We start from the raw sequence: 25,265 nt of genomic DNA, 5'->3' as shown, positions 1-25,265 counted from the left end.
AATTAATATAAAATACTTAGGTAATATAACCTAAATATAGTTGTGAAATATTTATCGCTATTTTTTGTTTATAAATTATTAACAAACAATTATCTATAAAAAGGAAAGTTTGTTATTTATTGTAAAATAGTAGCAATTCTTTTACAATTTTCTTTTGTTTAGGCTTTAAAAAATAAATATTACTTATTTTATAGTTAGTTTTACTTTATGATTTTTATTAAATAATTTTTTGTACTTGTAGGATTTTAAAATTTTCTTAGTTAATATTTTTATTTTACAATTTTCTTTCTTTATTATCTTTAAAAACGAAATTTATATTTTTTTAAACAAAAAATTACTTTCAAATACCTTTTTACAATTATTTACTTGTTTACGAATTAAAAAAAAAAATTTCTATCCAATAATTTTGACAATATATATCTGTCAAAGACTATGTAATAGCAATATAATGGTAATACTTTAAAATTTTCTTTTGTTTAGTCTTTTAAAAACAAAATATTACTTATTTTATAGTTAGTTTTACTTTATGTTTTTTATTAAATAATATCTTGTACTTGTAGGATTTTATAATTCGTTTTTTTAGATTTTTTTAGTCAATATTTTTCTTTTACAATTTTCTTTCTTTATTATCTTTTAAAACGAAAATTATATTTTTTAAACAAAAAAATTACCTTCAAATAAATTTTACAATTATTTACTTGTTTTGGTTTAAAAAAAATAAAAATTACTATCCAATCATTTTAACAATATATAATCAAAAGACTATGTAATAGTAATTGTTATTTTCCAAATTCTTAAAAAGAATCGCAAAAAGATATTTTTTGTAATAATAACTTTTATTTCTAAATCTCTTTTAAATCTTAAGAAAATAGATCATATTTTTGACACATGTCGCAATTTTAAAAAAATTTATTGACACATGTCGCGATCATGTTAATTAACAACTTTGAAGAACCAAGATTTATATAGTAAGATGTGTACAATAGGCAATGTAATTCTTTTATGTATTATAGAATTGAGATATCTTATTTTATATTTTTTTATTCAACAAACTTAAAGCAAAATCGATTTCATTTATTTAATGTTTGTAGTTATTGTAGGAACAAAGTAAAGCAGAAAACTAGGCACGTGTTTTCCAAGGTAAAACAAACCCTGCTGGATCTTCATAGCTTTCTGTAAACCAAATTCCATCATCTTTGGCAATCCATGAACGTAACTGACCACATCGTTGATAATTTGCATGATATACTTGAAGATCATAATAGAACTTGTTATTCTCTCCATGACTAATAGTGCAATCCCATCGTGTTTCTTTTGGCCATCTATAGTCGCTGAAAGAAATGATAAACGGATTTGCATCGAAACTTAACAGATTAGATGAAAATTTCCCCTTGTTATCACTACATTCGATCAACAAATTGCCACGAGAAGAATATAGTTGATTAGCAATCATTACAATGTTTTTCTTGCAAGCTTCATTCAACCCAAAGAACATAGCACTAATAAACACAAAAGCTATAAAACGATTCATGTTGTGGATCTAAGATTAATTTTTGTAATGATAAAGATGTCAAACATGTTTGAGTATTTATAACCTTTGAATGGAAAACATTCTTTCTTTTTTATTTTTTTTATAAAAAAAAATTAGCAATGCATGTATTTATGGATTTGGCTAAATCTTGAATACAAAATCAATACTATTAAAACCTGGGAGTTTAGTTTCTATTATAAATATAGTTGACCATGACAATCAATCCAGACAAGTACAGTTTGTGCTACTAAGAATGATAGTATCAGACTGCAACTCGAACGCAAACTTCTTGAATGCTTAATTCATGTGCATTCCAAAAAAATTTCACCAGTTACAATTAAAAAATGGAATGTGTATTCCATTTAATTCAATAACATTTCATACCATTCAAGAGAAAAAATTAAGTATCAATTGAAAAATCATTCCAAATCAAAAACGTTTTGGAATAAGTGGAATGTTGATTCCATTCCATTAAATTTCAGAAATAATAATTTATATCATTCCACATATTCTTTTTAGTTGTCACCAGTTACAGTCTCAGTATACATGAATGATAATGCTTACAAAGTAGCTACCTAAACGGAAGATTTCTTGGCAGAACATAAGTATATATATTTGATTGTTGTGGTCAACCATAATCTAGAGCTTTATGGATATATTTCTATAACAACATTTTAATTAAAAATAAAGTAGAAAAATGTTACATAGCAAAAACAAAAACTGTAATAAGATGCCGATGAAACTTGATTTTTTTTTGACAAAATGCATATAAAAATCACTTCAGTGACAATAATAATAATAATCTATCTTATTAAAACTCAAGTACAAAATTGGAGTGTTTGGAGACTTGAATAGGACTTTTAAAAATTTGGAGTGTTTGGAAACATGGATTGCAGTCTTTTAAAAAAAAATATTTTTGTTTGAAAACAAGGATAGTAGTATTAAGAAAAAAAGTAATGGGCTTATGTTTTTTTTTTAAAATTGAAAGTTATCTAGGCCACTTTTAAAATATACCAAAATGGGTCAATCTAATTCCCTAAAATTTTTTTTTCTAAACTAACCATAAAACAAAATTTAAACTTTATATACATATTTCAAATCAAAATAATAATTCAAATTTGATTTATATCAAAAATTGATTCAAAAATATACATATATTCAAAAATGAATTTTTACTAAACTATTTTTCAATAACCATTATAAAAAAATATTGTCAATATATATAAGAAAAATATAATACAAAGCCCAATTTGAAATACCAACTCAAATTATGGTTTTCATATTTCATATTAAGTTTTAAAAATATAATATATGTAATTATTTATATGACGGTATGTATAAAATACTATTAATTATATGATTACTTATATGATGGTACATATAAAATACGATTAATTACATGATGATAAAATACGATATATAATAATGACTAGGGATGAGCTTTTGGATACCCATACGGGTTTAGTTCTGATCGGTTTGTATTTTGGGTTTTCGGGGTCAAAGATTTCAGCCTTATTAGAATGTTTCTAAATTTTGGTTTGAGTTCGATTTGGATCTTTGCGGGTTTGGTTTGGGTTTGGATAACTAATTTAAATTATTTTTAAAGTCTTAAATCATTATATATTTTAAATTTCTCAAAATGTATAAATCAAATAATATATTACGTATAAATTTGAATAACATATGTCATAATACTTAAGCTTAACATATCAATTGGCTTGATTTAAAATTTTGGATACGAAATCAATAATTATTTTAAGTATTTTTGGTGATTTGAGTATACTTTAACTATTTCAGATATTTACTTTTGACTATCTATATATATTTTCAAGTATTTAAACCAATTTAAAAGTATCATTTTTGATGTTTTATATACGTTAAATCTAAAAATAATTAATATATATAAGTATATAAATCTATTTTTAGATAAATTCGGATACCCAAATACTTCGGTTCGGATCAGATTCGGTTCTCTAAATAACAAAATTTTGAATAATTAGAATATTTAATCAATTTATGTTTGGGTTTGGTACTATATCTTTGGATCGGTATCGGTTATGTTCCTCGGATTCATTTTTCCAAATCCTAATAATTACATGAAAAACAAATATCAACATATTTTCAAAATATACATCCGCGCGCCTGCGCGGATCAAAATCTAGTCTATTTCTTATACCCAAACATGAAAATATATATCAAACATGTGTATGATTTTTCGTACGACCAAACCAATATAAATTGCAATCATGACGATGATTTTTTACCAAACATGTGTATGATTTTGATTTTCAAATATATATCCTAATTTTTTTATTTTTGTTAATTAAATAGGTTGAACATCATACTTGTCATCGAATTCTTTTTTTTAATTATTATTGAATAATTTTAAATTTTATTTTTGTTTGGATTTTTTTTAAAAAGGGCTCCTTTTCATTTAAAATCATTATATATATATATATATATATATATATATATATATATCAAATACTATTTATATTTTTTGTTTAGGATTTTAGGAAAGGAAAAGTACTATTTATATTTTTTGTTTAGGATTTTAGGAAAGGAAAAGTACTATCATATAACCTGTTACAATTATATTCACTTTAAAATTTTAGAAAAAATAAATTATTATCAAATAATAATTTCTAGTTACTATTAAATAGGTTTAAAAATAATATTTATACAATTCGTATCTAAACTAATTTTAAACAAAGGGAGTAATTTTTAGTATCATGTTCATCATCAAATTATCTCGTAAAAATGTAACCAAATAACTTTTTACAATTTTATTTAGGGTTGAACTTAAAAATAAGATACAAATCTCTTTTGTTTATGATTTTTTAAAAATATATCAAATGTTCTCTTACAGCTTTTTAGGGTTTTAGAAAAGGAAATTAATATTAAATAATGTTTTAATTTTTTTTTTTTTGGATTTAGAAAAACATTACAATCAAATAATTATTTCCAGTTAATATTAACTATTTTTTAAAGTTCCTATTTTCAAAATTAGTTTTTTTCAATATCACAAATATTTTAACAATTTTTCTTTGGTAATTAAATAATTTTTAGTATCATTTTTATCATTAAATTTTAAAAATGAAAATTACTATTAAATAGACTTTTACAATTATCTTTTGTAAGGATTTTGTTTTTTAAAAAAAAAAATCTTATTTGGTCAAGATTCAAAAAGGAAATAACATTTTACAAATCTATTTTATTTAGGATTTTAGGAAACAAAAGTTATTTTCACATAATGGCAGGTTTTTATTGACACATTAACAAAATAAAATTTTTATTAGCACATGTAACAATCATACATGTGAAATATTTGAAGTAATTTTGGTAAAATTACCTATTAAAAAGGAAAGTTAGTTATTTATAAAAAAAATATTTCTTTTATAATTTTATTTTATTTAGACTTTTAAAAAAGGAAACATACTTATTTTATAATTATTTTATTTAATATTTTTTATTAAAAGTATTCTTGTATTGGTAGGATACTATATTCATTTTGTTTAAAAATTTTAAATTAATTTATTTTTAACAGAATTTTATATTTTGTCTTATACGTACAAACACATATTTTCATATATTTCATATTCACACATACTCATATACGACAACACATCATAACTGAAAATAATTGTGTTAGCATCATAAAATGTAATAAGATTATAAGAAAATTTGAGTTGTATCAAGAAATTAATATAAAATACTTAGATAATATAACCTAAATATAGTTGTGAAATATTTATCGCTATTTTTGGATTATAAATTATTAACATACAATTATCTATAAAAATGGAAGTTTGTTATTTATTGTAAAATAGTAGTAATAATTTAACAATTTTCTTTTGTTTAGGCTTTAAAAAAATAAATATTACTTATTTTATAGTTAGTTTTACTTTGTGATTTTTATTAAATATTTTTTTTAGTTGTAGGATTTTATACTTTTCTTAGTTAATATTTTTATTTTACAATTTTATTTCTTTATTATCTTTAAAACGAAATTTATATTTTTTTAAACAAAAAAATTACTTTCAGATACCTTTTTACAATTATATACTTGTTTACGAATTAAAAAATAATAATTTCTATCCAATAATTTTGACAATATATATCTGTCAAAGACTATGTAATAGCAATATAATGGTAATACTTTAAAATTTTCTTTTGTTTAGTCTTTTAAAAACAAAATATTACTTAATTTATAGTTAGTTTTACTTTATGATTTTTATTAAATAATATCTTGTACTTGTAGGATTTTATAATTCATTTTTTAGATTTTTTAGTCAATATTTTTCTTTTACAATTTTCTTTCTTTATTATCATTTAAAACGAAAATTAGATTTTTTTAAACAAAAAAATTACTTCAAATAAATTTTTACAATTATTTACTTGTTTTGGTTTAAAAAAATAAAAATTACTATCCAATAACCCCTAATTTTAACAATATATAATATAAAAGACTATGTAATAGTAATTGTTATTTTCCAAAATCTTAACAAGAATCGTAAAAAGATATTTTTTGTAATAATAACTTTTATTTTCTAAATCTCTTTTAAATCTTAAGAAAATAGATCATATTTTTGACACATGTCGCAATTTTAAAAAAATTTATTGACACATGTCGCGATCATGTTAATTAACAACTTTGAAGAACCAAGATTTATATAATAAGATGTGTAGAATAGGCAATGTAATTCTTTTATGTATTATAGAATTGAGATATCTTATTTTATATTTTTTTTTTCAACAAACTTAAAGCAAAATCGATTTCTTTTATTTAATGTTTGTAGTTATTGTAAGAACAAAGTAAAACAGAAAACTAGGCACGTGTTTTCCAAGGTAAAACAAACCCTGCTGGATCTTCATATCTTTCTGTAAACCAAATTCCATCATCTTTGGCAATCCATGAACGTAACTGACCACATCGTTGATAATTTGCATGATATACTTGAAGATCATAATAGAACTTATTATTCTCTCCATGACTAATAGTGCAATCCCATCGTGTTTCTTTTGGCCATTTATAGTCGCTGAAAGAAATGATAAACGGATTTGCATCGAAACTTAACAGATTAGATGAAAATTTCCCCTTGTTATCACTACATTCGATCAACAAATTGCCACGAGAAGAATATAGTTGATTAGCAATCATTACAATGTTTTTCTTGCAAGCTTCATTCAACCCAAAGAACATAGCACTAATAAACACAAAAGCTATAAAACGATTCATGTTGTGGATCTAAGATTATTTTTTGTAATGATAAAGATGTCAAACATGTTTGAGTATTTATAACCTTTGAATGGAAAACATTCTTTCTTTTTAACCTTTTCTATAAAAACAAATTAGCAATGCGTGTATTTCTGGATTTGGCTAAATCTTGAATACAAAATCAATACTACTAAAACATGGGAGTTTAGTTTCTATTATAAATATAGTTGACCATGACAATCAATCCAGACAAGTACAGTTTGTGTTACTAAGAATGATAGTATCAGACTGCAACTCGAACGCAAACATCTTGAATGCTTAATTCATGTGTATTCCAAAAAAAATTCACCAGTTACAATTAAAAAATAGAATGTGTATTCCATTTAATTCAATAACATTTCATACCATTCCAGAAAAAAAATTAAGTATCATTTGAAAAATCATTCCAAATCAAAAACGTTTTGGAATAAGTGGAATGTTGATTCCATTCCATTAAATTTCAGAAATAATAATTTATATCATTCCACATATTCGTTTTAGTTGTCACCAGTTATAGTCTCAGTATACATGAATGATAATGCTTACAAAGTAGCTACCTAAACGGAAGATTTCTTGGCAGAACATAAGTATATATATTTGATTGTAGTGGTCAACCATAATCCAGAGCTTTATGGTAATGTTTATTTATTTGGTCTGACTGTTAAAACCACACTTTTAGAAACTAAACTCAAAACTCAAACTAAAATCTTTGACTTAAGTTTTATTGATCCAATCTTATCACTTTTTATCAGAGGTGGATACGGAGCGGATAATCCAGATTTTTAGAGGTATTTGTAATCCGATCCGTTTCATTCGAATAATCAATTATTCGATTCGATATGATCTGTAACCATCCGAAAATTCGGGCTTCCGGATATTTAGATAATTTTAGATTTTTAATCGGATATCATATTGTTCAAATAAATTAAAACAGCAAATTAAATAAAAATCTGAAATAATGTTAAATAATAATATTTGATTATAAAATAAAAAAAATTATTTACTTTTTAAAAATATAATAACTACTATAATAACTAATAAATAAAAATATTGTAAAACTGATATAAAATATAATATTTATATAAGTCATTTTTTGTCCCACATTAGTGTGTGTTCTTCCAAATCCAAGTCATATGTAAAGCACCTCTTATCCTCTTTGCAACTCATACCTTTTTCGATTTTTTTTTGCTAATTTCAAGTGTAATATATGTTATTATTAGTTTAAATATCTGATATGTGGCCATATCGGATCATACGATACTAATTTTATTTTTAAGGAAAAAGAACTCATTAATATAGTTTACTATCCGGACTTTTCATGAGTCATTCTTTGCTCATCCCGCCCAATATAAGCCCAAGTTTTATCAAACGGTTTAATAGGTAACCGGTTTAACCTTAATTCGAGTGTGGCCTTCTTTACCTTAACTAAACGCACATTTGATTCATAATTAATCTTAGCCGTCAAATTTCTTATGAAGAATCAAACCAAATGTGAACCGAAGTCAGACAGGCAAACCGAAACTCGTCGCTGTTTCATTGTTTTATATTATATGAAAACTAACTAACGAACGATGTCGGAACCAATAAGATTCAGAGATGGGGGGAAATGGGAAAGGCGATAGGATTACTGATACGCGGGACGCTAGTGTATCACCATTGCTGTTGAGGAATTGGGTTCCGTCTGAGTTCATTACTCCACCTGCGACCAAACTTCCACTAAGTAGCTCTGAAGTTCATTTACTTACAGAAACTCCACCTGAAGCTTGAATCCTTCAAAGTTCATATGTACGTCAAACATAGCTCCACCTTTCAGAGTTAATCATCACTGCCTCAATCTTTAACCATGGCATGTTGCTATATAATGTGTTCAAAACCGCAATACACACATTCCTTATTATTGCAACAATTCTCTGATAAAGCAGAAGATCCACCAGAGACTTCCTTTTGCTTCCTTGCGCCACTCAACTGAACTGACTTTGAGTGTTACATTCACTTGACTCTCTTCTGAGAAATTTTCTCTGAAAAGAACACTGCTCCACAAGTTCTTCTTGTTCCCACTGAGAACTCCAATATGATTTTGTCTCAGTCTCTGTCCATCCATCGTTAGAGAACATACACGTTCTTCCCACAGACATGAATCTTTTCTCAGATTTATTCTACTACAGCAGCTTCCTTGCAGCACTCCTTTATCACTCCCTAGATCACCACGCCTTAGACTCATCATCTGCTACTTCAGAAAGCACACTAAACACTTGTCTTTCACCTTGATCCAACCATCTGTACCTCCACAGTTATCATGATCAACCACTTGACCATGTTCACCACGACCTGTAGACTTCTCAGATTATTGAGCTCTGATCTTTACTTCTGAGACTAATCAAACACACAACCTTCACTCAAATCCAAACCACCCTGTGATTTGAGCCTTACACTTGCTTGATCCATTCTGATTGTGTAACCCTGAGTTGAAAGATCTCAACCTCTTTCTCTTCTCAATCAGAAACCAAACTCTAAGCATTGAGTCATCCTCCTCTCGTTAGCCTCAACGACACGCACAAACGCTCATTGCTCCACTGCTCTTGCTTTAGTCTTGACCAATCTTGAAGCCTCCAATCTTGAACGACCATACTCGCAGTAACAATGTCGCTTCATTCATCACCGAGAGTAGAGAGAGATTAACTTACTGCTCCATGATTTCATCTTCTTGAAATCATCACCATTTTCCTTCAAGACCTGTGATATCAACACATGAACCCAGCTGATATCTTCTTCTTCCACAGCTTGCGACGTCTCCGTAACGGTGACACAAACGGTGCGTCTTCTTTGACGTCGTGATGATGAATATGTTCATTGTTGATATAAGTTTCCCCTTGTTATCACTACAATCGATCAACAAATTACTACGATTAGAAAATAGTTGATTATCAATCATTACAATGTTTTGCTTACAAGCTTCGTTCAACCCAAAGAACATAGCACTAATGTTATATATTTTTCACCTAGATGTTTAATGTAGTTTTCTATTTCTTATATTATATATTTACTTATTATATATTTTTCTTATATTTTATATTTCCTTATTCTAATATTCTAATATATTTTTAATGTAATATCTTTATTTTTCATATTATATATTTACTTATTATTTATTTTACGATACATTTTTCAGATAGACGTTTAATTTAGTTTTTCTATTTCTTATATTGTATACTTATTTTTCATGTATTGTATATTTACTTATTATTTATTTATTTTTTATATTTACTTATGCTAATATTACAATAATTTTTTAATATAATATTTATATTTTGTATACTGTATATTGTATATTTACTTATTATTTTTTTTACTATACATTTTAAGATAGATGTATATTTAGTTTGTTCATTTCTTAATTTTATATTTACTTTTGTTTTTTTCTTATATTATATATTTACTTATTCTATTTTTTTATTTTTTATATCAAATGATAATATTATGATATATATTTAATGTAATATTTCTCTTTTTTATATTATATATTTACTTATTATTTATTTTTCCTTTATATTGTATATTTACTTATTTTTTATTTTTTAGTAATAGTTCCATGTGACATTTTTTCTGATGTGAACATCCAATAGAGCCTTAAAAGGTCCATTTATTAGTATAGATTCATTTGAATTTTGTAATTAAAAATAGATACAAAGTTATTCTAACTAAATTTGGTTTTATATATTTTAAAAACCAAATTTATTTTGGAAATTTTCATACACAATAATAAAATAGATTAAATAATTATATTATATTTTAATTTAAACTAATTTAAAAATAAAAATCTACTATTAGGCCATATTATTTTTTTTACCCAAAAGCCGTAATTGATTTTGTCCGGCCTTCTTGCGATGAGTTATATGTTTCTACTGAGTTATGAGAGAATTGTATAATGTATGTGTACAATAGGCAATGTAATTCTTTTATGTATTATAGTTATAGAAATGAGATCTTATTTCATAATTTTTTAATTTATATCAAACTTTTTTATTCAACAAAATTAAAACCAAATCGATTTCTTTTATTTAATGTTTGAAGTTATTGTAAGAACAAAGTAAAGCAGAAAGCTAGGCACGTGTTTTCCAAGGTAAAACAAACCCTGGTGGATTCTCATATCTTCTTGTAAACCAAATTCCATCATCTTTGGCAATCCACATACGTAACTGACCGCATCGCGGAAAATTTGCATGATATACTTGAAGATCATAATAATAGTTATAGTTATCTCCATGACTAATAGTGCAAGACCATCGTGTTTCTTCTGGCCATTTATAGTCCCTGAAAGAAATGTTAAACTCACTTGCATTGAAACTTAACAGATAAGATATAAGTTTCCCCTTGTTATCACTACAATCGATCAGCAAATTACTACGATTAGAATATAGTTGATTAACAATCTTTACAATGTTTTGCTTGCAACCTTCGTTCAACCCAAAGAACATAGCACTAATAAACACAAAAGGTATCAAACGATTCATGTTGTGGATCTATGATTTTTTTTTGTAATGATAAAGATGTCAAACATGTTTGATTATTTATAGCCTTTGAATACATAATGAACTAGTCATGTTAAGTTTAGTTTAATTCTATAAGTATAGTTGACCATTACAATCAATCCAGATAAGCTCAGTTTGTGTTACCAAGAATGATAGTATCATTATGCATAAATGATAATGCTTACAAAGTAGCTACCTTAACAGAAGATTTTTTGGCAGAACATAAGTATATATTTGATTGTAGTGGTCAACCATAATCCAGTTTTATGGTAATGTTTACTTATTTGGTCTGACTGTAATGGTAGTGGTCAACCATACTTTTAGAAACTAAACTCAAAAGTCAAACTAAATCTTTGACTTAAGTTTTATTGGTCTCATCCTATCACTTTTTATTAGGGGTGGACACGAAGTGCATATTCAGATTTTTAAAGATATATTTGTGATCTGATCTGTTTTGTCCGAATAATAAAATATCCAATTCGATACGATCCGTAACCATCTGAATATTCAGTCTTCTCGATATCCATAAAATTTTAGATTTTTAACCGAATATCAGATTGTACAAATAAAATTAAAAAACAAATTAAATAAAAATTTGAAATAATGTAAAATAATAATATTTGACTACAAAATAAAAAAAAATTATTTACTTTTAAAATTATACTAACTACTACAAAACTAATAAATAAAAATATTATAAAACTTATATAAAATATATAATATTTATATAAGTTATATATATATATATATTTAGATATATGCATATAACGGCTCCGATAGGATATCCGTTTCTAGGAATATTAGTATTTGTGATTTGATTCGTATCTGTGACTTGATTCGTTTTTACACGGATATTTGGGATTTGATCCGAGTCCAGGCGTTGTACGTCTTTTGTTCCTCTCATTGTCTTTTCGTTTTTTTTTCCACCGATCTCCTTTTGTTGGGAGTTCACCATCTTCTCTGTGGGACTGCGGTGGCTTATGCTTTCGTTTTGGCTCTGAGAAGGGTTTAGAGGCAGATATGTGAGTCTATTGTGGTCTTGCCTCTAAATCTTTTGTCGATCTGTGGCTTTTTGTGTTGCAGGTTTTGTAATGTAATTTTACATACAGCTTGACCACAATAGTCTTGTGGAGATCGGTGTGTATAGTGCAGCGATTCGTTTGTTTAACAGATGGGTCGTGGAGAAACATCCGTTAGATGTTGTGTCGTATACAGTAGCAGTTAAGGGACTTGTGCGTGGGAGAAAGATGGATGAAGCTTGTTCTCTCTTGTACAAATTGAACTATTATCTCTGGTTTTTGCGAGGAGAGAGATAAGGATAGGTTGAAGAAGATTGTGTGGGAATGCGTTGAGGAGGGAGTTGAGTTGGATCTTAATACTAAGTTTTAAAGTGATTTGTCTCTTGTCAAGATATGGTAGTAATCAATGAGATACTAACGGCTAGTAATATATACTTTCTATATGCTAATATTCTGCGTTTAGATTGGTTTTTGGGAAATGGTGTGGGGACTTTGATGTTTCTGATTCTTGCCATGAGTTGTATGTTTCTGCTGGCTGAGTTTTGAGGAAACTGTATAACGTATATGTACTTCTTTTATGTATTTATAGAAATGAAATATCTAAAAAAATAAACAAACACCGGATAAACTGTAATATAAACCAAACAATTTAAAAGCCTGCGTGTGTATCTTCACCTGGTTTTACAAAACAAGTTTATCTTGTGCTATATGAATGATCCAATGCAAAAGGATCACCAAAACAAATCTCCTAACCACATATAACGAACCTAAGAAAAACAACATCCACCCTACTGAAACTCCCTTTCTGGCATTGTATTTAAAAGTGAAAACTCAATTTTTTTCCCCTTTAATTCATTCGAGTTTATCATAAACTCGTTACATAACTGAAAGAGCAATGAAACATAAATATATACAACAGCTTTCTAAAAAAGGAAAAGATTACATTAAACAGAGGTAAAATGGCTACAACTAACTACTCTTATTCTTCTTCTTTTTTTACATTTCAGGATTAGTAAAGCAGTCTATATGGCGAGTCTTTGCACTTGACTTGGTTCAGTCGTCATCAGAATCATCCCGGCTCGTGTTCATAACAATCTACAGATCCAATAGATCCTGATCGCTTCATTATTTCTTCTATCTAATGAAACCCAACCAAAAAGTCATCAGACGTCTGACTCTTTATACAATGATCTTTCAATAAAGAAGGTCACAGCTTTAATTTAAGAAACAACTCACCCAAACGCGCCGGTTGATTCTTCAAAGTAGCATTCTCTTTACCCTTCCTCATCCTCGGAGTGAGACTCTGTATTTGAAGTCGTCTCGGTCTTAGTCTCCATCAATAGAGGCTGCACACCTAAACCAACCAACCAAAAAAACAATACGTTAATGAGAATAAAGTTGCGATTTTTACATATAAGATTCAATAAATGTTAATTAACATAACATTTAACATGTAGCACTAACACGATCAAAACCCAAAGTACGAACCTTTAAGGAAATAATCAGAGGAAGGCCATCCGCGAGACGAATTGGTGGAGAGAGATTCTTCGTCGTTTAACGGATTAGCCAGCTTAGCAACGAGCTGCGCGATCCCGTGAGTCTGAGATCCAGATCCAGGAGGCGGGACCCAGTACGACGCACCGGGAACAAACGGCAGCCAATCGGGTGCCGATCGGCGGACGACTATACGGTGAACGGCGTCTTCTAGCTTCTGAATTAAAGGATCAGATGGAGATTGAGACGCGGCGATGTCGAATTCGTACAGATCGCCGCGGCGGTCGGAGGATTGAGATCGGAAGGATAAGAGGTGTGGTGAAGGGAGGAGGGAGGCTGCAGCTGCGGTGAGACGGTTTTTAGAGAGAGAAAGTGAAAAGGAGAGGGAACGAGCCATCTAGAGAGAGATGGAGGGAGAGAGACAAACGGTTTCTGACTTTCTGGAACAAAGCTGTAATTAAAAGATAAGACACGAGTTTCGGTTTGGTTTTGTGGATAAAAGGATAAGAAGAGCATTTTCCCCTTTTTTATCGTAATTTTTGTTTTATAAAAGGATAATTATATTAAGTTTATTTTGTTTATACAACGATCAATGTTTTTTGTAATTCTCATTTACTAGATATTTTTTCCGCGCTTCGCGCGCAATCTTTGTTATAAAAACTTGGGAAAATTATTTTTTTAGAGCAAAAAAATAATAAATATGTCTCTTCAGACTAATCTTATATACTTTATGTTCCATTAGACTAATTATTTTCAAAATGGCAATAATGCCCTTAAAGTTGTTATTTTTTTTATTTTTTTCGTTTTTTTTGTTTTTTTATTAAAAAAAAATCGATTTTTAAAAAAATATCAAAGTGAACATTCCCAAATATTTTGTTTCCATATTTTTAGAAACTGATATCTTATCCATAGAATACAGCTAATCTGTAGAAATCGATTTCTACAGGTTTTTAGAATTATAGTAATATGTAGATTTTGATTTCTACATGTTTTAGATTTACAGTAAATCTGTAGAAGTCGGTTTCTACGTGTTGTAGATTTATATTAATGTGTAGATTTTGATTTCTAAAGATTTTAGATCGGTAGGTTAAGCATGTAATGTGTATTCTAAATATTTTTAGAATACTCTTATTTACGTAGATCATGTATTCTAAACATTGTAGATTCAATGAAAAAAGTGGATTTTGTTTTCTACTTTGTAGAATGCAATTTCTACTTTATTTAGAACATAATCTAAAATTTATGTTTTAAACATTTTTAGAACTGAAAAAATACCACTAAATTCATATTGGTATTTTATCAAAAGTTACTATTTTTCCAATTTTTTTTTGGTTTGTAAAACTACTTATTGAATTTATTTTCAAAAATATTAAAGGATGTTATGGACAAAAATGACACAAAATAAATATTAGTCTAAAAGGACATAGTTATCATTTGTTTGCTCTAAAAACAATTTTCCCTAAAAACTTTTGCTTTCATTTGATTCTTATTTATTTAAATAATTCTTCATTGATCAAGCTAATACATAGAAGAATATTTACAACAGTAAAGAAGAAGATTTTTTTTTTGTTTGTTAACGACGCTGGTTTTCTATGTTGTCTTGGTCTTCTATGTTGTCTTCTTGATTCCTATATAATTAGAGTTTTATTAAGTGTAATAGATTTATTTTACTTTTTTTGAACTAAATAATAGATTTATTGTGCATATGAAATTATTCATGTAGTTATACTGAATTAATATAAGACTTACGTATAACTTTATGTGTTTTACATTTTGTTTTGTAATATAATCTTTAGTTTTTTGGGTTTTTTTTCTTTCTCTTCTTTGTATATTGATATCACATATCATTTTTGATTAATTTTTAATTTAATTATTTATTACTATTTGTAGTTATATTTAGTAATTTTAAGCATTTTTCTTATTTAATTGCATCATCCAAGATTAATATGGTTCTTCCTGTTGATTATTGTGTGAAAACATATATGGTCTCCGACGTCTCTTGCCGATCAAAATACAAATTTATGTGTATTTATATGTAGTATTTGCACATATATATGTGTCTGCTATTATACAATATGATACAAATTAACATGCAACTCGATTGAAGTGATTTGATTATGAGGATGACTTCCATCCAAGATATTTGTCTGCAATCACATGTTTGAAATTTTGGTATTTTTAAATTGAAGGTAGCTAATGTTCTTGGTATGATAGTGTTGTACGATCCACTTCAAAGTATAAAGTCCACTGACTTAGTCTCCAAAGAGTAGATAAATATTAGTAATTCAAAGGAAAATATGAAGAGATTGATTAGATTGATAAACCTTAACCAGTTACATACTTCAACCCATTTAATAGAAAAAGAGCGGTTTTTATTTAGAAGGGAATTATTCTGAAGCATAGTCTCATGCTATTTAGATAAAGGACCCTTATAAGCAAAAACAATTGAAAAAACATTCCATTTGATATTTAAACATCTTTCTTCATACCCGAACCCTTTTGGTCCATATCCGAATACAATTTCCTTACTTCTAATTTCTCTTACATCGGTCCATAGCATCTTCTTGATTCGGTGACAAACCCTGGTAGCTTCTCTTCCTCACCCCCACTCAACAAATCTAAAAACAGTTTCTTGAGAACCACGTAACAACATTATGATACTTGAATGAGCTAAATCAAGATCTTTGACGTAAGCGGAGTAGTACCTGGTGCATTTCTTGGCATTTGTGTTGAGCTTTCTCTTTCTGGCTCACTGTGTATCCAACCACCATATTAGCAGCCGCTGCTGATTTATTTTTAATCAACTCCACATTCTTATAGCCACCTTATGCCCTGCATATCCCACTGCACCTTCCACCGTCCCTGCAATCGAGTTTGTCCCTTGCACTATCTACCCAACCACATCTGTTTTATGAGTAGCCACTTCGGCGTAATGAGCAGCTTCTGCCACCATCACCAGACGATTCCTTGCTCAATTTCATTGCTTCACATATTTCTTAAACAATTGTAGCCTTTCGCTGATACCGTTTTCTTCTCTTTCTCCCTTAAATACTCAGAATTTCTCTGAGCTTTCTTAGCTGCAATGTCCTTAGCTTCAAGAGGTTTGTGTAGCGTGTAGTTTTTATGCTCTTGCACCCTGTTCAGTCTTCTTTTAATTAGCCCCACAAACATTTAAGTTAAGATTAACATATAGAGATATCTTTGCAGACATCTATACAAATGGTACAAAAGTAAATCAAAGCTCTTTCTTATGCAATGATGTGTAATAGCTCAAAACCACTAACCTTTCTCTTTCATCCTAACCTCTGGAACTGATTTTTCAGATCCCTCATCTTCCTTTGGATATTTCTTCTATGAGTGAAAAGTAATCAATGATTGGTCAACGACCAACATAACAACCAATCTATAAACTGACACTTGATTGACACTTGTTTTACCAATTTCTTGTTGTACGGTCTCAATGTTCTTCTCGTAGTCAAACTTGTGATTTTCAGCCTTGGCAACATGAAGTTATTTCTCCTCACTTATTGTAAAACACAAGTATTATACTTTGTTATGACAACTGAGATGATAAGCTAATAACACAACTATGGGTAATTGTTGAGAGAACATACCCCATTTGTCAAGAATTTCCACTTATCTCCAGCAGCTTTTGCAACTTGTATGTCCATACAAATAATAGAAAACCAACAAAAAATACATTACAATCAAATTAAAAAGAGGAATAATGGCAACAGATTTATAAGTTCATATAACCATTGTCAAATACTTTTGACATCAAAATAACAGAAAGGATTCGAACCATCTAACCTGTATTAGATTTCACAGTAGCCAGAGGAAGAACTTTTTTAAATAAAAAAATTTAACCCATGGAAACTACTGAACACAAAATAAAAGAAGAATTTGCAGGCGATTATTACATGAAAAAGAAGAAGGCCCCGGCTGGCCTTTTTGGTTTGTTTGGATCAGTTGCAGCCGCTTTGCTACATCCTGCTCACTTCGGTGGCTCCTTGGTCACATAGATAATCCACCTGGAGAGATCAAAATGAAGTATGGAGAGGAATTTGAGTAGGTAGCCAGGTACCGATTAAAAATCACATACATAGAAGAGAGATCTAGAAAGACACTGAAAATGAAAACAAATATTATTCGGCTCATAAACAAACTATCAACATGTATAAAAAAATCACAAAGGGATCGGGGAACACAACATCGAGAGGAATTAGAGATAAAATCATAGAAGAAAATCAAACAAAATTACCTTGCGAAAGATTGTCGAGCAAAGAAGGGAGCAAAAGGATAAATGTATGAGATCTTGGCCTAATGAAGAAGCATTAGTCAAGAGTTGCAAACTGATGAAGGTAGCTTCTTGGTGAATGAGAGCACCGTAAAAGAGCTATATATATAACGTTTTTAGGTGTGAGAATTGGAAGAGTTGATTAGCTTTGTGTTAATGCAATAACGGTTGGGTCTTTATGAGTGATAGGGGTGGAAATGAGACTCTACGCAGGTGAATCGGTGGAGAAGATAACATAGTGATTTATGATTGATTTTTCAATGAGAAGGAAGAAGAAGTCGAATCGGTCTGGAGGCGATATTTTGTCAAAAATTAGGTAGGAGTTTGGGTTTGTAGAAATAAAGACTGGACAAAAACAGAGGATTACTTAAAAATGAAGCTGCCATGTCAATTTTTTACTGGTTGATTATTTAATCCAACGTGGACAGGCTCTCCTTTGACCATATTCCCCTTTTAGTATAGGTTAGATATAACGATTCTCACACCTTTATTGTTTTAGAATTTAGATGGATATGTTGGGTGACAACTCACAAGTAGATATTTTGCGCTAGTTGGCAAAAAGAAAAAGAAAAGAAGATATTTGCGAGTCACAATGGTTAAGGCCAGAACCATAACTCTAATACTTGAATATGAGATATGAGATCTCAAATCCCTCACGTGACGTGATCGTTGTCTATACTATATAGAAAAAAGCACGCAAGTTGACTTAGAAATCAAACAACCAATGATATGTTGCGATTCTCTTCCGAAACTATGTCGTTTCAATCGAACATAACGAGGTATTTAGAGCTCCTCAGTACCATATGACTGCTGCTGAGTCGTCTCGCTGCCGGAAAAGCTCCTCTTCACCTTTTCTTTAACTGCTTCCGCCGCATCACACGCCACCTCCGCTGCTGATCTGGCAGCTTCCTCCACCGAATCTTTACTGTGCTCGAAGCTCCTTGTGACCGCCTCTTTCATCTTTCCTCCTGCTCCCATTGATGGATCATCCTTTCCTCTACACAAATGCAAAGAAAATAACGCGCGTTATTAAGAAAGAAGCTACTTCGACTAGAAACCACGTATGTCTCAGTTCCGATTAGAGAATTTTCATTGTTTCACGATATCGATATCATGTTTTCGTATATCTAATTAACTTTAACTTTATGCATATAACCAAAGTTATATATTTTATTATTTTATTTATAATTAAATAAATAAAATTTAAATTATGTTTTATTGACACTTTTGAAGGAAATATACGGTAGAAAAATAGGAAACAAATGGAGAATAATATTATATGATCTGTAAGACTGACTATTTGAACTGAGTGTCTACTTACTCTATGTTTGGAGGAAAAAAGCGGGCGTGACCACGACCTAAACTCTCTTTGAGTTTCCCCCAGTAATCATTACCAGACTGTTTGATCCTAGAGAACCAAACCGTAGTCGTTTTATCTTCCGGAGGCACCGCTCTCTGGTAATCCTCCTCACTGACAACATTCACAGAGAATACAAAGAAGATGACTAAAGATATGCTTAGCAAGTGGAAAACTTGCAAAGTCATTAATTTTCCGGCCATGTGTTTATTTTCGTTGTTAAGGTTCTCTATATTGCTTTCTCTCTGTGTGTTTAAATAATGCCGGTGAGTTGAACTTAAGGAATAAAACTTGTGGTAGACAAAATGTGTTACAAAGGTTACTGTTTGCCAAGGCAAGTCGGCAAGTGAGACGTGGTGGGGACACCACACGTGTCTGACGCGTGAACCACAGACCGACGTGAAGGTCGAACGTAAAGGAGGTGGGCTCATGTAAGACTTTACTATTACGTTTTATACCCAAATCCGGTTTATACCCGACCGTTTTATTGACATGTATGACTTGCCACTTACTGTAGAATTGGTTCGGTACTTACGAGTTACGACCATCGTAACCATATGCTAATCAGTACGATAAAACCATATTCTCTTTTTAAATTCCAAAGTCGCGAGACTCATATTTAACTTTTGTTTACCATCTTAGCAAGTGTTAGTCACTTAGTTGAGCTGGTGAGGATCATTTTTCAGACATTAGCGTCGCTGGAAGTAATTAATTGGTTTAAACGTCTCTTTGTCTCATCTTGCTTCTTCGTGTTGTATGTGAGATAAACAACAAAAAAGGTTCGTTGGCTAAGGTAAAGTTCCAAGTAAGCTACAGAAACAAAGCCCTAATCAAGCCTCTCCAGCACGTAAAAATTCAGATATTATATTTTTGCCGCTTATTGAGCAAAATCTCATTTTGATAGTAGGTTCTTGCCAATAGGATATACTACTTGAGGCGTCCATCAACTAACGAGTCCTGTTTCTAAAAGGCCATTTAACGAAAGAAACAAATTGAAATCTCATCCAACATAACGATTTTTTACACCTTTTTCTACTTTTGACCAAAATAATCTGCTTCGTTTTAGTAGCTTTTGCTCATACATGCATCTGTATTATTAACATTTCTCTCTACTTCAACCATTCACCAAATTTGCTTCATTCACGATCTGTCAAATCTTATCACTAGCAGTGCTCTAATAACTGGAGCAGTTTAAAAAACACAGAGAAAGCACAAGCGCAAGCACATTTGAAGAAAGTTAGTTTGCAAATATGGATAAACTAGTCTTAAATCCTCCCTAGTAGTTATACATATCCAGAGAGTACAAATCTTTTTTTCTTGTTTTAGAAAAAAAAGGATTTGGATAAAACCTTGAGATAGAGTATTTCACCATATATAATGTTATTTAAATGACAATGATCTTTCTCCTCTTGCACTCCCCCCATCAAGCGCCACTTGCATACAGACGAGTCCACTCCTTAGCTGCATATGTTCACAACGATATGAGACTCACCAGATTATAGAGGAACAAAGATTTGTTGACAGTTTTAAGATCATGTTTATCACCTGTCTCCACAGCTTCAGCTTCATTACTCTTCCAATGCTTGGCTATGTTCTCAGAGAGTGGATCATCTGGGTTTGGTGCGCTTAGAAGAGCTTGAATACTTGATTTTTAAACCACCATTGGAGAACCATAAAGTTTCAATAATTGATATTAACAACCGTTATTATGCATTAGAGACTAGAGAGAGTAAATCTTTGGAATAACAACTATACCTCAAAAGCACAGTTCTTATTTGTAGCGCAGGACTCCACTTGTCTTTCAATATGTCAAGGCAAATTCTTCCAAGCTATATATACATAAATGAAAGCATACAAAACATGTTTCATAAGGATATATAAGATAGTAAGAGAAAATAAAATAGTATAAATTTTGCAACAAACCTTGTCAATGTTAGGATGGTAAATCTTCGTGAGAAACCTAACCTGTGTTACAAATGGTAAGAACCTATATCAATATTGAAACTTGGATACCCTATCTAATCTTACAAGTGAAAATGAATTTGAAGTAGTCATAACGAACCACAGTAACCAATCTCATAAAACCCGAATCGGTATAAAACAAAAAAAATATTATAATGTGTAAAGACAACCACCTTAATAGTCATTTACACTGCGTTTATACAATATTGTTGGGTTCCACTAGTTATACTCAAGTTACAATGGAATGTAATGAATGCAGCCAAAACATCAGAAACATGAAATGAAAATGAGTAAAACTCACAAAAGTTGAAGCAACTTACTTTGGGAGCTGCCATAGGATACTCTTCAGGTAAAAAGAGCTCCAACTTGAAAACTCCTCCTACAAATTGAGGATAAAATTAAAAAAAAAAAACAATACCAATTAACAAACATTTTAATGAACGTTAATAAACAAGCCTTAAAAAAAGATAAAGGATGCAGCACTTAATCAATGATCTTGAGTACCTTCATAAGGAGACTGGGAAGGACCAAGAATCATAACATTGAAATATCGCATATTCTCCTCTGACGGTGACGCACTTATCCCCGGAGCTGCAGCAAGCAACACACACACAACCAATATTCCCAAATTCAATTTCATTATAGCAGCTATATCAAAAATCAACAAGAGAGCTTACCCGGTTCACTAAGCAGGCGTTGAGTTTCCTACCAGATCCGAGAAAAAGTAAAATCAGATGAGCTATAATCAATTGGCAACTTAAAGAGATCGGGAAACGCACCTTGATGATTCTTCGCGGTAGATTACTATTCGCCATTCTCGCTCGCTTATCGGATTCGATCGATGTCAAAGATAATTAGGGTTTTTGAGAGAGAACGAAGCTACGTCGTGTCTTGTCTTGTGACCCTTGATTGTTTTTTATTCTTTTTCCTCTTTTTTTTTCCTTTTAGCGACGCGTTGGTCTAACGCAAAATATAAAGAAGGGATAACAAAGTTAGACATTATTGGGAGAGCATTAGTGTGTCAACATCAATAACATGATCTTCCTTTTGCCTTGTGGAGAGATTCACTACAAACCACTATGAACCGTGAACGGGGGACGTTTAAAGACGAGACTGAGCAGTTATTAGTTGTTACATTAACCTCAAAACTGGACACTGAACTGAGTTTTATAGGTCTAGAGGGTTACTAAAAGATGTTAAGACTTCCACTGGTAAAGCTATCTTTGTTGGATACTGAAAGCGACGAAACTTTGTTTTGAAGTTGGGAAACTAAAAATCCCAACACTAGAAATTGTTGTTAAACAGGTAGATAAGTCGTGTAAAAAATCAAAATTAGCTCTCAAAGCAATAGTCTTTGCAAACCATTGTTTTCAAATATCACAATTGCAGATGATTTAAGGAAATGCAAGCAAAATTTGAGGGAAAATAAAAATTCAACATCAAGATAGTACTTAGAGTTGCCATATCTTTTGCATCTGGATCAAAAAAAAAAATACAGATAATACAGAAAAGAGAAAATAAATCATCATTTCATTGCTTTCTGAACCGAATCTGCAGGAATTTGATGCAATAAACCTCCTCCATCTGCTTGCTGATTCTTCTCCTGCTGTTTCAGATTTGATTTTTTCTCCATTTCACGCCATTTGTTGATCGCGAAAGTGCATAAAACTGCCAAAATCGAACATAGTCAAAATCATCGATTTAGTCGATCAAATACAGGCCTATATGAGTTTCGATTAAACTTACATCCGGCGCCGACGAAGTAGACCATACGGAGAACCTTCGGAGCCGGTGGACCTTCCTCTATCATTCTTCCTTCTAATCGCTATCTTCTCCTCCTCTCAAGAGTTTGTTTTTCAAAACGTTGTCGCTTCTATGTTCTGTATACTGTATGTAACGAAATGAGACCTAAACCGACGACCAACATAACGCGACCCGACCGGGTTTAACCCGGTTCTGAGAATTTTTGCTGCTGATTTTACAAATTGGTTGACCAACAATACTTCGGAATAAAGTTAAAACATTATATTATGTCATATGTATAGTGTAAAAACTCATATAGATGTCTATATTTATTACAAAACAATAACATAACCAAACAATGGACCTTGTGGTATTACAACTCTCTCTCTCTCTCTCTCAACATATATAAACGAAAATGCCTTCAATTTGAGCAGCAACCGAGTTTCTTCAGAGCAGAGACATCGTTCTTAACTTCGATTTTCTCCCCTTTCGGGACAGACCCGTTCGCATCTTCACCAGCTTCGACTTGCTTCTTGCTAGTGATGCGGTAAATCTGCGTCAAAACCTCTGCGAACGCGTCCTCGACATTGGTGGCTTCAAGAGCAGATGTTTCCATGAAGCAAAGCGATTCCTGCTCAGCATATGATTTACCATCCTCTGTCGGAACAGCTAGTAAATGGCGCAGATCAGACTTGTTACCAACGAGCATCACCACAATGTTTGGGTCTGTGTGGTTCTTGAGCTCCTTTAACCACCGGTCTACGTTCTCGAATGTTGCACGGCGGGTGGTATCGTATACTAGGAGTGCGCCAACTGCTCCACGGTAGTATGCACTGGTGATGGCACGGTACCTGTCATCAGAACCAAACCAAGCCTTAAGATGGTGCCAAGAACCAGTGGTAAACTGAGCAAAGGTGATAATAAAGATTTTAACTTTCATCATCCTGATCTCAGGCCAATCTCAAATCTAGATCAAGGACACAAGGATGTACATACTGATTCAATTTCCAATTATTATTTTTTGCCTAAAATCTAAAATAGAGGGATAAACTAAATTGCTAGGTAAAAGAAGGCTCAAGGCAGTGAAAACAATCGTTTCAATGGATGCAACTCCACTAGTAAAGAATAAAGAGAGCAAGTTCACTGCTTACATTCTAAACAACAGTCGATTGAAGTGTTCCTGATTCAAGTGATCATTAACCAGAAAGAATCACTTACCCTTGTTCATCCATACAATTAAGAATCTTTCAACTCAAGCAAATCATCGTCGTATTTAGTCAAATAACAAGACTAATTTTCAGAAGAGAGGCCATTATGTAATCCACAGTTACATTATTAGCTACCTCCATAATCTATCCTTCAATGGTGGTCAGCAGTCAACCATTGAGTACAAAGAGTCAACGGAAAGACTCTCTAGTCAAAGGCTGGTGAACACATTCACTAGTCCAAACGCTTAAAAACTAGACACAAGCATATAAGCCAGTGAATGAATGATGCATTGAATAATCACCATCTCAAGAGACCTATAGATTCAATTCCAATATAATCTCATGAGCTCAAATTATGTCATATACTTAGCGATCAAAAGCTAGCTTTCGCAATCCAAGTTACCAAAAAAAGATAGATCTATGACTGTTAGAGTGATCTTCGAGACAATGATAATTTCGAAAACAAACAGATAAACTAAAAGCGCAAGATCTAGCTTGACGGAGAAAAAACGAACCTCTCTTGACCAGCAGTGTCCCAAATCTGAGCTTTGACGACCTTATCATCAACCTTCAAGGTCCGAGTGGCGAACTCGACTCCAATGGTGGATTTAGACTCGAGGTTGAACTCGTTTTTGGTGAATCTGGAGAGGAGATTGGATTTGCCTACTCCGGAATCGCCTATAAGAACAACTTTGAAGAGGTAATCGTAGTCGTCTTCCACTTTGTACCCTGCCATCTCCCCCGTCTCCCAGTATTTGCTTGCTTGATTGATTGAGAGAGAGTGAGAAAGAGACGCTTCAGTGTAAACAAACTGAGATTTGAAATAACTCGAGAAGATGGATGGTGTAACAGTTAATGCGACGGGCGG

At 30.9% G+C, this 25,265-nt stretch overlaps 6 protein-coding genes across 8 annotated transcripts; all 6 read right to left on the bottom strand.

Annotated features, from left to right (window-relative positions):
* Positions 1-3,885: 3,885 nt before the first annotated feature.
* LOC117128424 (S-protein homolog 25-like) lies at positions 3,886-9,975 on the bottom strand. The gene has a single exon (XM_033280751.1). The coding sequence runs from the start codon at positions 6,768-6,770 to the stop codon at positions 6,360-6,362; it is 411 nt and encodes a 136-aa protein (XP_033136642.1). The 5' UTR covers positions 6,771-9,975; the 3' UTR covers positions 3,886-6,359.
* Positions 9,976-13,125: 3,150 nt separating this feature from the next.
* Positions 13,126-14,398, bottom strand: LOC103842828. Of its 2 annotated transcripts, none has more exons than XM_009119492.3 (3): positions 13,825-14,398; positions 13,573-13,690; positions 13,126-13,474 (listed from the first exon to the last, which is right to left on the bottom strand). In XM_009119492.3, the coding sequence occupies exons 1-2, from the start codon at positions 14,225-14,227 to the stop codon at positions 13,611-13,613; spliced, it is 483 nt and encodes a 160-aa protein (XP_009117740.1). In that variant the 5' UTR covers positions 14,228-14,398; the 3' UTR covers positions 13,126-13,474; positions 13,573-13,610. The 2 variants fall into 2 exon arrangements, with proteins under 2 accessions (XP_009117740.1, XP_033136149.1); XM_033280258.1 differs by having other exon boundaries at positions 13,126-13,470; positions 13,825-14,395.
* Positions 14,399-18,594: 4,196 nt separating this feature from the next.
* On the bottom strand, positions 18,595-20,366 carry LOC103842825. Of its 2 annotated transcripts, none has more exons than XM_033280256.1 (2): positions 19,449-20,366; positions 18,595-19,133 (listed from the first exon to the last, which is right to left on the bottom strand). In XM_033280256.1, the coding sequence occupies exons 1-2, from the start codon at positions 19,913-19,915 to the stop codon at positions 18,911-18,913; spliced, it is 690 nt and encodes a 229-aa protein (XP_033136147.1). In that variant the 5' UTR covers positions 19,916-20,366; the 3' UTR covers positions 18,595-18,910. The 2 variants fall into 2 exon arrangements, with proteins under 2 accessions (XP_033136147.1, XP_009117739.2); XM_009119491.3 differs by having other exon boundaries at positions 18,595-19,124.
* A 285-nt stretch (positions 20,367-20,651) lies between these two features.
* Positions 20,652-22,544, bottom strand: LOC103842824 (ubiquitin-conjugating enzyme E2 36). The gene is made up of 8 exons (XM_009119490.2): positions 22,226-22,544; positions 22,124-22,151; positions 21,951-22,037; positions 21,767-21,825; positions 21,408-21,449; positions 21,240-21,313; positions 21,030-21,127; positions 20,652-20,945 (listed from the first exon to the last, which is right to left on the bottom strand). Exons 1-8 carry the CDS (start codon positions 22,259-22,261, stop codon positions 20,908-20,910), a joined length of 462 nt encoding a protein of 153 aa, XP_009117738.1. The 5' UTR covers positions 22,262-22,544; the 3' UTR covers positions 20,652-20,907.
* Positions 22,545-22,758: 214 nt separating this feature from the next.
* On the bottom strand, positions 22,759-23,273 carry LOC103842823. The gene is made up of 2 exons (XM_009119489.3): positions 23,193-23,273; positions 22,759-23,114 (listed from the first exon to the last, which is right to left on the bottom strand). The coding sequence occupies exons 1-2, from the start codon at positions 23,254-23,256 to the stop codon at positions 22,972-22,974; spliced, it is 207 nt and encodes a 68-aa protein (XP_009117737.1). The 5' UTR covers positions 23,257-23,273; the 3' UTR covers positions 22,759-22,971.
* A 179-nt stretch (positions 23,274-23,452) lies between these two features.
* LOC103842822 (ras-related protein RABA1b) lies at positions 23,453-25,195 on the bottom strand. Its single transcript, XM_009119488.3, has 2 exons — positions 24,913-25,195; positions 23,453-24,040 (listed from the first exon to the last, which is right to left on the bottom strand). Exons 1-2 carry the CDS (start codon positions 25,131-25,133, stop codon positions 23,611-23,613), a joined length of 651 nt encoding a protein of 216 aa, XP_009117736.1. The 5' UTR covers positions 25,134-25,195; the 3' UTR covers positions 23,453-23,610.
* Positions 25,196-25,265: the final 70 nt, after the last annotated feature.

The sequence above is a fragment of the Brassica rapa genome, chromosome A09, assembly GCF_000309985.2.
Source record: "Brassica rapa cultivar Chiifu-401-42 chromosome A09, CAAS_Brap_v3.01, whole genome shotgun sequence".
Taxonomy (NCBI): Eukaryota; Viridiplantae; Streptophyta; class Magnoliopsida; order Brassicales; family Brassicaceae; genus Brassica; species Brassica rapa.
This window is presented reverse-complemented; position numbering and strand designations above follow the sequence as displayed.